The following is a 15721-nucleotide window of genomic DNA, read 5'->3' on the forward strand; positions in this document are numbered from 1 at the left end:
CACAAATCGTAAACAAGGTTGCCATATTTTCCTTGTTTGAATTGGAGTCTTCCATTTGCAGTGAAGGTGGTACAAAAGAAAGACTGTCTGAAGACACATCTACATGACCTGTCCCCATAGCAACCTCCTGGGTGATGGAGGAGACAGCCACAGGTTCTAGGCTTAGGCCAACTTCATGGAGGGAAACAGATTCTAGGGAGGCGAGGTTGTGTGAGGTAGAGAGTGCCACGCTTACAGAGTTGGTGCTCATGGCCACGGTGTGGATGGAGTCACTGAGGGCACTGTCAGACATCCCGTTGACCCGACTTGCAATGTGGTCTGTTTCCATGACCACAGGGAGCTCCAGGCCGTTCCCATGAATGGGTATCACACCACCGTGTCCTACAGTGTCTGCTGCAAGGTTGCTGCTCACAGAGTCCACAGACAGAGGTTCATGGCTTCTGGAGCCACTAGGGATTTGAGCATGCTCGCCCGCAACACCGTCCATCGTAAGCTCTTCTGCCATACCATCTGTAGAGATGGGGCTGGTAACCCTAGACACGTTCTCCATAGTGATCGCTGTGTCCAAGGCCACTTCGTGGCCATCACTGGGATGAAGACTTTGGGCACCATGTGTGTTCACCGAGCGAGAGTCTATCGAAACAATGCCTTGTTCTAATCCAACATTTCCACTGGACTGGTAGGGATCTAGTGCTGAAGGGTTACTGGCGATAGATAACGCTGTATTACCATCGACATTTATAGAGTTGGGGTGGATGTACTGAGGAGGCGGTCTGTCAGCTAAGTAAGATAAAATGCCTGAGAAAAGGAAAAGATAACAGAGAAAGTTTAGTACATTGTTAAAATAAAGAATTCCACATGCCAGAAGCTACAAATATAACTAAATTAGTCTCCCAGCTACTTCTTTGATTTATAATACATATATACCTCAAAAAGAGCAACACGTATATACCATGGTTCAGTTTTTCCTGTGAAAGAAATCATAAAAAATTAACTATGTTCCTTTGAAGTCACTGGAAATTAATCATTTAAATACTGCCATTACTATATACGTGGTTGGAATTCCTGAGTCCTAAGATGCTGAAATTTGCTCTATAAAAGTTAAAAGATAAAAAATTATTTAAAAGCAGATCTTCAATGTGAAAAATAAAATGTAATTAAATATAACAATTTACTGAACTATCATAACACACTGCGCTCTATTCAAAAACACATCACAACTGTACCTGCTTTATTAAAACAAAAAAATACCCGAACGCTGTGCTTCTGAGGTGCAGTGAGGCACCGCCGGCCGCACGGCAAGCAGGAGCGTGCTTCGCTAAACCCTCTCCGGAAAGGACACGTGTCGAGAACCTCAAACACGCCCATGCCCTCTCACGTAAGAAATTTCACCTATGGTATTATTCCCTAAATGCATTTTGTAAAGACTATACACAAGGATAGTGGTAATAAAAAATGGGAAAACCAAACTGCCCCAAAATAAAGGCTGATATAACAAACTATGAAATATCCATTCAGTAGAATGTAATGCACCACTAAAAAGGGTATTATGAAAACTGTGTAGCAACTGGGGAAAACAACTGTAAAAATGGGGGAAAATATTAAGTGAAAAAAAGCAGACACACAAGTATACAAGAAATAGTATTAATAACAAAAAACCCCTAAAATCTATACACCAAAACAAAAGATCGGAAGGAAATATACCAAAAATATGGATTATGGAACCAGGAGTGGTTCCCCTATCTGCTAAATTATCTGAAAGAGTAAATAATACTTTTTCAACAGAATAAAAATTCAGTAACTTTACAGCGAACGTGACACTGCAGCNGATAACGCTGTATTACCATCGACATTTATAGAGTTGGGGTGGATGTACTGAGGAGGCGGTCTGTCAGCTAAGTAAGATAAAATGCCTGAGAAAAGGAAAAGATAACAGAGAAAGTTTAGTACATTGTTAAAATAAAGAATTCCACATGCCAGAAGCTACAAATATAACTAAATTAGTCTCCCAGCTACTTCTCTGATTTACAATACAATACATATATACCTCAAAAAGAGCAACACGCATATACCATGGTTCAGTTTTTCCTGTGAAAGAAATCATAAAAAATTAACTATGTTCCTTTGAAGTCACTGGAAATTAATCATTTAAATACTGCCATTACTATATACGTGGTTGGAATTCCTGAGTCCTAAGATGCTGAAATTTGCTCTATAAAAGTTAAAAGATAAAAAATTATTTAAAAGCAGATCTTCAATGTGGAAAATAAAATGTAATTAAATATAACAATTTACTGAACTATCATAACACTGCGCTCTATTCAAAAACACATCACAACTGTACCTGCTTTATTAAAACAAAAAAATACCCGAACGCTGCGCTTCTGAGGTGCAGTGAGGCACCGCCGGCCGCACGGCAAGCGGGAGCGTGCTTCGCTAAACCCTCTCCGGAAAGGACACGTGTCGAGAACCTCAAACACGCCCATGCCCTCTCACGTAAGAAATTTCACTTATGGTATTATTCCCTAAATGCATTTTGTAAAGACTATACACAAGGATAGTGGTAATAAAAAATGGGAAAACCAAACTGCCCCAAAATGAAGGCTGATATAACAAACTATGAAATATCCATTCAGTAGAATGTAATGCACCACTAAAAAGGGTATTATGAAAACTGTGTAGCAACTGGGGAAAACAACTGTAAAAATGGGGGAAAATATTAAGTGAAAAAAAGTAGACACACAAGTATACAAGAAATAGTATTAATAACAAAAAACCCCTAAAATTTATACACCAAAACAAAAGATCGGAAGGAAATATACCAAAAATATGGATTATGGAACCAGGAGTGGTTCCCCTATCTGCTAAATTATCTGAAAGAGTAAATAATACTTTTTCAACAGAATAAAAATTCAGTAACTTTACAACGAACGTGACACTGCAGCGGACACGTGGCTGGCAGGCACTACAACCGCAGAACTGTAGGAACCGACCCAAGGAGATGCCGGAGGCGGGGGGGAGAGCTGTGCACGTGCCAAGAGGAAATGAGGCTCAGTCAAACTGCTGTATCAGTAACGCGTCTCCTGTACATTCTAAGAGGAAAAGTACATACAGACAGACAGATGGCTTTTTCCCTAGATATCTGTCTCATCGTGATAAACAAAAGTGTTACCCAAGTCTTCACGCACTGAGGTTGTGTCAGCCCTATTTTTTCTTCTAACTTCCCAAAGCACTGTAACGCTTACCAGGTAGAATGGTTCTGAAGTAACTGCTCTCCAGGTGGGGGTACGGTGGAGGAGGTAGGGTGTAGTTTCTCTCAGGCAGCCCACACATCACCCCTCGATCGCCAATACCCATGGGAAGCATCAGAGACAAAGCAGAAGGCAGAGAGCTCAGGGAGGGACCCAGGTTTGGGATCGCCACTGGCAGGCCTACAAGAAAATGTTCTCAATTAAAAGGAAAAAGTCCTCTGTCTAACCACTCTGCTACATATCTGAAAGGAAAGCAAAATCATACTGAATGTAAACTGTCATTGAAAACTAAAATTTTACAAAAGTACTTACGAAGTCTCTCTACAGTGACTGGGTAACCTCTTAGGCTGGTGCGTGTGGGCAGAAATTTCACCTAGTAACCCTTCACATCCCAGACAGGCACATCCACAAACAGGTAGTAAAGTTAGTTCGTTCTCGAAGTTAGTTTTAAAATGCCTTTCTGATCCTCGGTTGTCCTACATTGCTCTTTTTCTTTTTAAAGTATATTTATTACAGTTTTCCCAATTTTCCCCCCTCTGCCCTGCACCCCTCAACCCTCCAGCAGTCCCCACCTTAGTTCATGTCCATGGGTTGTACATGTAAGTTCTTTGACTTCTTTCCTATACCATTCTTTTCCTCTACCCATCTATTTTTATGCCCACCAGTTATGCTTCTTCTTCTCTGTACCTTTCCCCATTCTCTCCCTTCCGCCTCTCCACTGAAAACCTTTCATATAATGTCCATTTCTCTGATTCTGTCCCTGTTCTAGTCGTTTGCTCAGTTTTTGTTTTCATTTTTTATGTTGTTGTTGATAGTTGTGAGTTTTTGTCATTTTACTGTTCATGGTTTTTAATCTCTCAATTTCTTAGATAAGTCCCTTTAACATTTCATATAATAAAGGTTTGGTGATGATGAACTGCTTTAACTTGACCTTATCTGGGAAGCACTTTATCTGCCCTTTCATTCGAAATGATAGCTTTGCTGGATAGAGTCATCTTGGATGTAGGTCCTTGCCTTTCATGACTTCAAACACTTCTTGCCAGACCCTTCTTGCCTGTAAGGTTTCTTTTGAGAAATCAGCTGACAGTCTGATGGGAACTCATTTGTAGGTAACTGTCTCCTTTTCTCTTGCAGCTTTTAAGATTCTCTCCTCATCTTCAATCTTGGGTAACTTAATGATGATGTGCTTTGGTGTGTTCCTCTTCGGGTCCAATTTCTTTGGGACTTTCTGAGCTTCCTGGACTTCCGGGAAGTCTATTTCCTTTGCCAGATTGGGGAAGTTTTCCTTCATTATTTGTTCAAATAAGTTTCCAACTTCTTGCTCTTGTTCTTCTCCTTCTCCTATAATTCTGATATTAGAGTGTTTAAAGTCGTCCTAGAGGTTCCTAAGCCTCTCTTCATTTTTTGAACTCTTGTTTCTTCATTCTGTTCCAGTTGGATGTTTACTTCTTCCTTCTGTTCCAAATGGTTGATGTGAGTCCCAGTTTCTTTCACTTCACTGTTGGTTCCCTGTATATTTTGCTTTATTTCACTCTGGGTATCCTTCATTTGTTCTTTCACTTTGCAACCAAGCTCAATCAGCTCTGTGAGCATTTTGATACCAGTGTTTTGAACTCTGCATCAGATAGGCTGGCAATCTCATCGCTCAGCTTTTCCTGGAGCTTTGATCTTTCATTTGGGCCATATTTCTTTGTCTCGGCGCACCTGTATGTTGTCAGGAGCCCCGGGGCCTTAGGTATTTACCAGGTGAGGCACCCTCTCTGCTGCATTGTGGTGCTGCCTGTGGGGGAAGGGTCAGAGAGGGAACAATGCGGCTCTAGCCCCACTTCCCTATGGACTCTGTTGTGTGAGACTAGGAGTTTCTCCCACCATGGCAACCCCTGCAGTAGTTTACAGCCATCTCTGAGTCTTCAGTTTCCCGTCCAGCCAGCCCTGTCTTGCCCACGCAGTCGGCCGCCTTGCCTCAAGTCCTCTCAGACAGCCCCGCCTCACCCCCGGGTCCACCTCCCTGCCGTGGGTCCTTTCTGCTTGGCTGCCCACCTACTGGTCTTGGTGAGCATTTCTTTAACTCCTTGGTCGTCAGAGTTCCATGCAGTTTGATTTTCTGGCACTTCTGGTTGTTTATTGCTTTTAGATTGGTTGTTGTCCTTTTTCCGGTCGTGCAAGGAAGTGAAGAGTTTCTACCCACACCTCCATCTTGGCTGGAACTCTCCTACATTGCTCTTAAATACCAAACATTTAATTACAACTAAAAACCTAGCTTAAGTACAATTTGAGTAAACAAATTATACAGAGATACAAAAATGGGAAGGAACATATACCAAAGTTCACAGAGATGGTCTCTGAGTAGTGACAGGGCTTTTTAAAAAAGACTTTTTTTTTAGTTTACTATAATTTCCATTTCATACAGTCAGAATGTTTCACTTTTAAAAATTCACAAGTATGCTTCTACTTGGAAAATAACCTAGTTAGATGCAAAACTGTGTACACATACTTTCAGTCTTCTGCATGTATGCTGTACTTCATGGCTAAACACTGTAACCGAGATTATATCCACCTGGAAGTGTATCTATCTGCAACATGCTGGAGTGACTCTGACTGTGCCTGAGTGTCATGATGAATACTCTCCAACTCAGACAGTGCTGATTTGCATTATATTGGCAATATAATGGCAATATTTGTTAATAGGCTTTTCCCCCCTAACAAGAGTGTCCACTAAAAGGAGGAATGCCTAAGAGATAATCAAATGAAGTAAAAAACTAATAAAAATTTTTAAAAGTTTTTATGGATATTAAAGGAATATAAAGAGGCCACAGTTATGATTAAACTTACTTAACTGCTGCACTTTAGTAATTAAGCAAATGATTCTCTATAGGGAACTACTTAAACAACTTACAGATTTAAATACTCTTAAACATTAACTCCTATTTTGTCAAAGAAGGTCCAATACATCCCAGTACCATAGATCCTTAAGAATCACTAGCTTACTTGTTTCATAGAAAAAGAAAATTAATCTAGGCAGATAAAAAAGGTTTTAAAAAAGCATAGTGACAGGGAAAAGTGAGCTTCCAATACACTCTCATTCTCTCCGGTCACTGAGGTCTGTGGGTGTCCCACACAGGAGCTCCGTCCCTGGTGGCTTCCCTTCACCCATAATTGTAGGTGTATCTGCAGTTGTCAATTTCGGATGCAGTAGAAATAAAGTTCAATGGCTCATGCTAAGAACATTTATTAGAGTAACTTTGATTATCCTCTACTAACCCCGGGAAAGTATGCCGAGAGTGTGAACCAGACAAATAGGTAATCGGACATAAAATGCCAAGTCAACTGCAGCTCCGCATAAAAGGCCACCAGAATCCAACACTCTACAAAAATGCGTTCTCCCACTGCGCAACCACAGGTGAACCACCATTTAGACCTGCTCGGCTTCTCCCTTCTACTTTTTTTTTTTTAAGATTTTATTTATTTATCTTTAGAGGGGAAGGGAAGGAGAGAAGGAGAGAAATATCAATGTATGGTTGCTTTGTGTGAGTCCCCTGCTAGGAACCGGCCTGCAACCCAGGCATGTGCCCTGACTGGGAATCAAACCGCGATCGTGTGGTTCGTAGGCCCGCGCTCAATCCACTGAGCTACACCAGCCAAGGCCCCCTTCTACTCTTAAAGAGGCTCTGAGCCCAGCTGGGCTCTCTTTAGAATTGATAACGCAGTAAGTGTTGAAATTCAGTCACTGTCCCTTACCACTCACCTGGGGCAGGGATGGCATTGTGAGTGGGTGAGGCAGCCAACCCCAGGTGACTCCCTGAGACTGGCAAGGCATTGCTCACAGAGGATGAAGTCAGCTGCTCCATCCCCACTGGACTCAGGTTCATTTCATTCATCCTAAGAAAGAGCACACATAACTAGTCATGGAAACAATTACCTCAGTGACTCTGTTCAAGGTACTGAAGAACCTGAACCTACAGGGTGGAGAAGTGGGTATTTCACTTTTATGCTCACAACACTGACATAGCTAGTGTCACATTTTTCTATCGACAAGGGAACTGGGATTCGAGAGACAATAACTAGGTCAGTCAATGTCATACAGCACAAACAGGACTGGGCCCTGTTTCAATCAGGCGTGCCTTGTTCTAAACCCTATGCACACTACCCAAAGCAGAGTTTACACTCCTAAGAGCACACTGGCAGTGAAACTGGTTTGCTGTGTTGTTTTTTAATCATCCAAGTTTTTTCTTGCACAAGATTTGTGTTCTTTAACTGGCTTATTATTTTAAACCAGGACTTCAGTAAGCAATTTGTTTTAATCTATACAAAGAATATTTGCTAGTTCTTTTTACCAGGCGTTAAAGTGACACTGGATCTGAATTAGATTATCCACAGTGTGAAAAAGCACATTTTCTCATGGATCAGCATTTTATTAAAACTCTGTGTCAATATTTTAATTAATTACTATTAATAACACCCTCCACATATCAAGGTTTGTTATGTAAGATTTGCTAGATACTTTAAAAAAAATTACTTCACATCTCTCACTTCTTCAAAATAAGGTAGATAAGGAAACTGAGTCTCAGGGAGCACTTGTTTTAATCCCCAAATCACAGGATTAAGTGGAAAAGCACAGATTATGCTGCAAAATACTGATAAAAAGTTTTACAACACATCAACTTTATTTATCGACAAACCATTTCTGGCAGGCAGAAGAATCTGAAAATCACATTTTCTATGCATGTATTAACAACACAATCAGAATAAGAGTAATACTGACTTGAGCCCTGGCTGATGTAGCTCAGTGGATTGAGTGCGGGCCTGCGAACTACACGATCGTGGTTCAATTCCCAGTCAGGGCACATGCCTGGGTTGCAGGCCAGTTCCCAGCAGGGGACTCACGAGAGGCAACCATACATTGATATTTCTCTCCTTCTCTCCTTCCCTTCCCCTCTAAAGATAAGTAAATAAAAATAAAGATAAAAAATAAAATGGAAAAAAAAGAGTAAGAGTAATACTGATTTGAATAAGATATTTATTGGAGGTTTTTGTAAGTATTAGAATTTACAGACTGTCATTTTAAAAGTACTGTATTTCAAGAAGCTAGCCACCATGCTACCCAAAGGAGGTCACTAATGACCTACGATCCTTAGAGTATCACATTAATGCATATTCTCCTGTCTGCACCTACACACATGGCAGGGATGAAGACTGGGAGGAGAAATCAAATGGGTCCACATCAGGAGTGTCAAACTCACGTTCACCAGGGGCCATGTCAGCCTCACGGTTGCCTTCAAAGGGCCCAATGTAATTCCAACTCCTTAAATGTTAAGGAGTAGTTACATTTATACAGCCCTAAAATTATTTTGGCCCTTTGGCCAAACATGGCCCAAGCATGAGTTTGACACCCCTGCTCAACATATTCCTTAGCCATGAACACAAATCTAAATAGGTTTTTAATTCTAAACAATGGCAGTACCAGCTATCAATCAACCTGAAAATAATAACAGTTAACAGTTATTACTCTCATTCTACAGCTGTTAGGCACAGGAGAAAATGGTTTACATGTAATTATCTCACCTAATCTTTATAACTGCTGTGAGGTAGGTATTATTCTTAATCCTATTTTAGAAATAAGGAAACTGAGACTCAGACACTAAGAAACGTAAGATTGCATAACAAGTGGCAGAGTGGGGATTTAAATCCAGGTCTGCCTAATTTAATAAAACCAAGCTCTTAACAGAAATTGAAAAAGACAGTTACAATAAAAAAACCCATTTTGCCTGTCACACAGTTCCAATATATTACGACCTGTGTCTGCATAGTGGGGCATGCTTCAAGTCCTGCGCAGACCTGTTCCTGCACTATTCCATATCCACAGGCTGCCACCTTACATCTCTGGCCAGGGAACTCATAAAACTAGGCTCCCGGACATTACTCAAGTACACAAGGCCAACAGAGCACAGCCCCTCGTACAGGGCAGGCACTCTTAAACGACGGAGACTGGGGCAGTGTCAGCCCCCTCCTACTGCAAAGGCAACTAGAAGCACATGACGGATCAGGTGCACCGGACGAAGGACAACCCCTTTATAAACCTAACTATGCCACTGAAAGTAAAATTCCTTACAGACTAAAAAAACTACAGCTACCTTAATTTCAAAAGCTTCTGGGCTTGGGTTGGTTAAAACAGACTTTACCTATAACATTTTAAAATAATTCTTTTTTTAAAATAATTTTTTTATTTAATTCTTGTTCAAGTACAGCTTTCTGTCTTATATTCCCAACCCTGCCCGCCCCCCTAAAATAATTCTTTAAAGATTTTATTTATTTATCTTTAGAGGGGAAGGGAAGGAGAGAGGAAGAGAAATATCAATGTATGGTTGCCTCTCATGTGTCCTCTGCTGGGAACTGGCCTGCAACCCAGGCATGTGCCCTGACTGGGAATCAAACCGCGGTTGTTTGGATCGCAAGCCCATGCTCGATCCATTGAGCTACACCAGCCAGCCAGGGTCACCTATAACTTTTTATAGCCACAATGTTTTTCGTTAAAATTCTACAATCAATGGAGAAGTAACATCCTATAAAAAAACTGGTTACAATAATTTTTAAAGTACAATCAAAAGTCTGTAGCTTCGAATCCCATTCTGAAAATTCCTGAACATTAATCTGCAAACTAATCTTGCGATAAAAATCAAAATGGTGTTTCTAGGTTAACTTCTAGGCCTTCTCAAACCAGTTCCAACCAGACTTTAATGTGAGAGGCTCAGCAGATTTCTGCTGCTGTGAGTCACTAAAATGTGATGACTTCAGCAGCCATAAACCAAAGGTAACCAGTATCCCACAGAGAGAAAGCAGATGTCAATGAAAGAAACGTCCAAACCTGTAAGAATTTTTTATGAGTTTTTTATGAGCCCAACTGACAATTACCAGAAAGCAAAACCTGAACGAACTGAGAAAACGCTCTGGAAAATGGCAGTTTTGCACCTTACGTTATACATTACAATCAAAAGAAGGGGCATAAGTGGGTCCCTGAAATCCACTGGCGATTGATTAGGGAGGCGGGACAAAGAAAAGCAAGGAAACCTTGGGGAATGAACAAAATAGTAGACACACGCTTCCTTAACACAGGTGGGTACAGGATGGTTAATAGTCAACAATGAACAAACGTGACAACAATGAGAGAATTCGTGGTCTTCCTCTAGTGCGGCGGCTTGTGCTTTGAGGGGTCGCAATAAAAGTATGTTATTGTAGACACAAAAACAACAGTAAGGCTCAATGAAGGTAGAGGTCGACTTTTGTTAGGGAAGATTCCAGTCTAGGACACGACTGCCCGCCATGACCTGCTTTCAGTTAGAAAGTGCTTAACTCCAGACCACCGTGCGTGGATAATTTAGGTCTCCGAGTTTGCAAGGCCCTCACACAGGCCTCTCTTGAGCTTGTCAGGCACAGAATGTGGCACCTTTTTGTCCACACAGACGACAGCTGCTCCATCCTCAATTTACAATATGACCCTCATAAGACTCGTTAAAGTGCAATTCTATTCTAACTACCTTCCTCATGTGAGATTCTAGGGCGCAATCTTGGGAAAAGGTACCAAGCACTCCCTTCTTCCCTACTCGTTCCTTATAAAATCATTTCCTTCATATTTCTACTGCCGTGTGTTTGCCAGTTGCTTATCTTGTAACTTTTCTTAGAATGACATATAAGCAGCCAAGTGTAATTATTTCTGTACTGTACTGACATGGTACCAAAAAGTACCTAATTTGAAGCATTAGCAGTAAGTTTTTAGAATTAAAAACTTAATTTCTCCACTTGACCATCCCAGCCAGAGGGTAACCAGCAAAATTCAAGGTGATGCATGGAGATGAGCTAAAAATACACTTCGGAACCCAAAGATATTACTAAACGCTCAAATAAGCCAAAGGCATAGGATAAAGCTGTCAACGAGCCAACAATCGACACATGGCTATTTGGAACAACTATTCACAAGTGGAGTAAATTAGGTCGAATGAGAGTATATTCAACCCAATTCCCGTTCGTGGAATTCTCGTTCGCTTTGGTACACAAATTCATTTGCAAATCGCACCTGTAACCTACCCAATGGCACTCAAAACAAAGGCACTCTGGACTCTCGGGCCAGATGTTTTCCAAAGACGTCATCAGCGCTGAGCCCGGCTCAGGACTTACCTGTGATGCATCTGCTTGGGGCCGAGTGTCAGAGAAAAGAGCACAGCGGGGCCAGGGAACCGGCATCAGGGTTTACGTTCCAGGGTCACGTGTTACCGCATCTTGCTCACAACCGCTGCACTAACGCGACGACTCGTCCCCGGGGCCTCCCCGGGCCGCCCAACTTCTCCTGAGGGCCGGCGGCCGCACACTCCGTCTCGAGGGGGTACATGCCGGAGGACACTCGGGGCGTTTCTTCCAGGAGCTCCGGGAGGGGTGCTGCCCAACCTGTGGAGGGGTGGGGGTCGGGAAAAGGGCGGTCAACAAACACGGGGAGACTGCAGTCTTGGCCCCTCGACACAGGAGAGCCCAGGCCTGGGGACAACGCCTCCCAAGGACGGCCAACTCGCCTGGCCGCGGCCAAGGGACCCGCAGGCCGTCCTCGCCCCTCCCCGAGCGGGTCGGCGCGCAGCCCACCTGCCGGCCGTACCAGGGGCGCGCGCGCCTGCCCCGCGGCTTTGTTCCTCATCCAGGCAGCGCTCTTCTTCGGACCCTCCCCACCCGCTCGACCCCGCGCCCCGGAGGCCGCTCGCCTAACGTTTCCCGCCCGACCCAGCCCGCAGTCTCCTCGGGGCCGCACCCTCCGAGGCGCGTTTCCGGCTCCTCTGCCACTCTCCGCGCCCGCCGCTCCGCCCCTCGCGCGTGCGCCCCTCCCCGCTGAGGCCAGCGGGTAGCGACTCCGCTCCGGCTCGCCCCTCCCCCAGACGAGTCCCTTCGGCGCGTGCGCACCGCGGGGAGGTGGGCCAGAACGGGGCGGAGCGCATCTCTGTCCGGCCAGTTCCGCTCGTGCGCCCAGCAGCGACCCAGTTGCTAGGCAACCAAGGCTGACGGGTACGCAGCTGAGTAGGTTCCCTGAGCCCCCGAAGTCTTCCAGACTCCGAGTTTCCGTCTTCAAGGCGTTCATCTGCTAAGGAAACGTGGGTCCGCGCAAGCCCAGAAGACTCGAAATAAGGGACTTAGCACAGTGTTACCCACGTAGAATTGGGATTGTAGCCCCAATATTTTTCACCATATGCTACCCCTGAAGGTTGTCCAGTTTCCCTGCTTCGAGTCATAAATGGTGGCGTTCGGGATTTTATACAAATTTCCTTCCCCTTCTCTCTTTGTTCTTCGTTCCCTATTGCATGCCAGGCACTGTGCTAAGCCCTGGAGGCACTGAGATGGCTTTAAAGTTAGATGGTTCCAAGTTCATGAGGATTGGACTTTGAAACCACAACACACTACCCGCCGAAGAGCTTCCATACATAACACCAGCAGAATAGCAGTGACCGAGGAATTCGTCCTTTCATTCAGAAAACATTTACTAAATTATATCTCAAACACAGACATGCAAAATAAGACACAAGTCTTGACCTTCAACAGCTTGCAGTCAGGTGGGGGGCGGGGACTGACGAGCTCTGAGAATTCAGTCTCTTGTAACAGGGCAGCGGCGCACACAATGTTCTGGACTAGGGCGGGGAGTGGTGTCGACCTACGTACTGTTTCTCTCCCTTTACCTCTCATAAAGAGAAAGCACATTCCAAATGAGGGAACTTAATCAGTGAACATTGGTAGGCCACATTGGTTTTGCTTTCTTATTTACAATAAACAGAAATCTAAATCGTCCCGGTTGGTGTGCTAAGTGGATTGAACCTCGGCACTCGATTCCTGATCAGGGCACACGCGTGTGTTGCTGGGCCAGGCTCCCAATTGGGGGCGTGCTACAGGCAAACAATGTGTTTCTCTCACACATTGATCTTTCTCTCCTTTTCTTTCTTCCTCCTTCCTCCCTCTCTAAAAATAAGTAAGTTCTCTTTTGAAGAAAGAAAGAGAGAGAGAGAGAAAGAAGAGACAGAGAGAGAGAAAGAAAAGAGAGAGAGAGAAGGAAGGAAGGAAGGAAGGAAGGAAGGGAGGAAGGAAAGAAGGATCTAAATCAAGAAAGTTACCACATCACAAGTAAGTGAGAGAGCGTGTTCCCTAAAATGACACTTCAGACCTGGGGCCAAGGGGATGATGATGTGTCTCACAGAAGGCTGAGTGAGTTCACTCTGGCTTTCCATGACTATTCATTTTGAGCAGTTTTATTAATATCAGAGGTGTGTATTAAAATTAGGTCAGATAAACCTAAAAGCTAAAACTATAATATTTATAGGCAAAAATATAGAAGAAAATCTTTGTAAACTTTATAGGATACAAAAATTGGGAACCACTAAAAATTAAGGTACCAAACTTCATTAAAATTAAAAATTTGGTCTTGAAAAGACACTGTCAACAAAATGAAAAAATCAAGCCAGCCACAGGGAGAAAGTATTTGCAAGACACATATCTAGCAAAGGACTTTTATCTGGAACGTGTAAAGAACTCTTTAAACTCAAAAATAAAAAGGCAAACAACTCACTATTTAAAATGGGCCAAATATCTGAATAGTGGCTTTACCAATGAGATATGTGGATGGCAATTAAACACACAAAAAGATGAGGGACACCATTAGTAATTAGGGAAATGCAAATCAAAACACAAAGAGGTAACATTACATACTTATTCGGATTACCAAAATTAAAACTACCAACCATAACAAGTGTTGGTGCAGGTATGAAGCAGCTGGAACTCTCCTACGTTGCTGGTGGGAGCACAAAACCGCTACAGCTATTTTAGAAAATCACTTAGCAATTTATTATACCATGAGTTCAGTAATTACACTCCTGGGCATTTACCTAAGAGAAAATAAAAATGTAGTACAGACAAATGTTCATAAAAGCTTCATTTGTGACAGACACAAACTGGAAAGAATCCAAAAGCCCATCGACTGGTGAATGAATGAACAAACAAATTATAGAGTATATCCACATATTGGAACACGACAGAAATAAAAAAGGACACGCCATTGATACATAGATCAATCTCCAAAGCATTAAGCTACGTGAAATAAACCACATACAAAAGACTACATATTATGTGTGTCATGTACATGAAATTGTAGGAAAAGGCAGAATGATAGTAAAAGAAAGCGCTAAGCGATTGTCAGGAATTGCAGGTGCCTAGGAGGGATGAGACTGCCTGTCAAGGGGCATGAGGGAGCCGAGGGGCAGTGGAAGTTATCTTGATCGTGGTAGTGGTTACACAACTGTATGTTTTTATCAAAATACACAGTACACTCAAAGTGGGTGAGTTTTACTAAATGTAAATGTACCTCAGAAAGTCGATTTTTAAAAAATGAGGATCACAAAAAAATGGAGACATCCTAATCCCATTCCCCAGACTAGATTAGGCCCGCCATATGCTCTCTCATCATTCTTAGGTTTATTGTAAGTAATTGTTCACTTTTCTATCTTGCCAAATAGATTTTAAGTTTGGGGGACAAGATTCATGACTATCTTTTTTAACACCATATGACATAGCATAATACCTAGCACGTATGAGGTGCTCAATCAATGCAAGCCAAACTGGCATAGTTGTAAGTTGTGCTTACTGACTCACATCCCTATTTTCTGGAGCCGTACAGAAAGTGGATGCCTAAAGGTTGCCTGAGGAGCTGATTTAGGTGACTTGCCAGTTTAAAAAGACACCAAGGTGCCAGTAGAGAACAAAAACAATGGGCGTCCTGACCAAACAAACACAAATGAAGAGTGTTGCTGCTCTTTTAGAATTAAAAGCCCAAGTAGGAGGAAGACTGTGGAACGAAGATGCTGGGTAGACCTTAGAGATAACTGTGGGTAAGATAAATCAGATACAAGCACTAACATTTTTGCTGAGTGGAAAAGACAGGTGTAGAGAACAAATTACCTTTAAACATTATAGCCCTACGACAAAGACAGGAATGGGTAAATTGGAGCCTGGATGGGCCTACTTAGGACATCTTTCTCTCAACTGACTCTAATTATGGTTTCAAATCCTGCTTCCGATGGCTCATTTTAAGGAGGGTCTGGAAATAGGACTTCTCATGTGGGTAAACCTGTTCTTTGACATTGTTTGGATTCTCTTCCATAAGCCTGATACTATCATAATTTATTGTATCAGATTCTAACGGACTCATTTCTTTATTTAATATTTGCAGAAAAGGTATGGAAAGGGGAGAGCTTATTCAATAAATATTTGTTAAGTGCTTATTATGTGTCTAGGCACTGGGGATACAAGAGTGATAAAAACATACCAATCCTTGTGGAGCTTACATTATGATGGAAGAAGATAAATAATAAACAAAGAAATAATTACACCAGATAGCAATAAACATCATGAAAAAATGTAGCACAGAGAATAGCTAGAAAGTGCTCCAGGGGATGGGG

At 42.6% G+C, this 15721-nt stretch overlaps 1 protein-coding gene across 5 annotated transcripts in view; it reads right to left on the reverse strand.

Moving 5' to 3' along the window:
- Nucleotides 1-12062, reverse strand: part of PRDM4 (PR/SET domain 4) — a 28533-nt gene extending 16471 nt beyond the window's left edge. Inside the window, exons 1-6 of one of the 5 annotated variants that reach the window (XM_037067976.1) lie at nt 11877-12062; nt 11421-11687; nt 6997-7130; nt 3246-3431; nt 1845-1913; nt 4-729 (exon numbers count right to left, since the gene is read on the reverse strand). In XM_037067976.1, the coding sequence (XP_036923871.1) occupies nt 4-729; nt 1845-1913; nt 3246-3431; nt 6997-7130; nt 11421-11431 (1126 nt within the window). In that variant the 5' untranslated portion in view covers nt 11432-11687; nt 11877-12062. Of the gene's footprint in view, nt 1-3; nt 799-1844; nt 1914-3245; nt 3432-6996; nt 7131-11420; nt 11688-11876 lie in introns of all 5 variants that reach the window. The other 4 variants (XM_037067978.1, XM_037067977.1, XM_037067979.1 and 1 more) reach the window with 4 other exon arrangements.
- Nucleotides 12063-15721: the final 3659 nt, after the last annotated feature.

This window comes from Sturnira hondurensis, unplaced genomic scaffold (genome assembly GCF_014824575.4).
Source record: "Sturnira hondurensis isolate 20B ecotype Veracruz unplaced genomic scaffold, ASM1482457v3 Scaffold0017436, whole genome shotgun sequence".
Lineage (NCBI taxonomy): Eukaryota > Metazoa > Chordata > Mammalia > Chiroptera > Phyllostomidae > Sturnira > Sturnira hondurensis.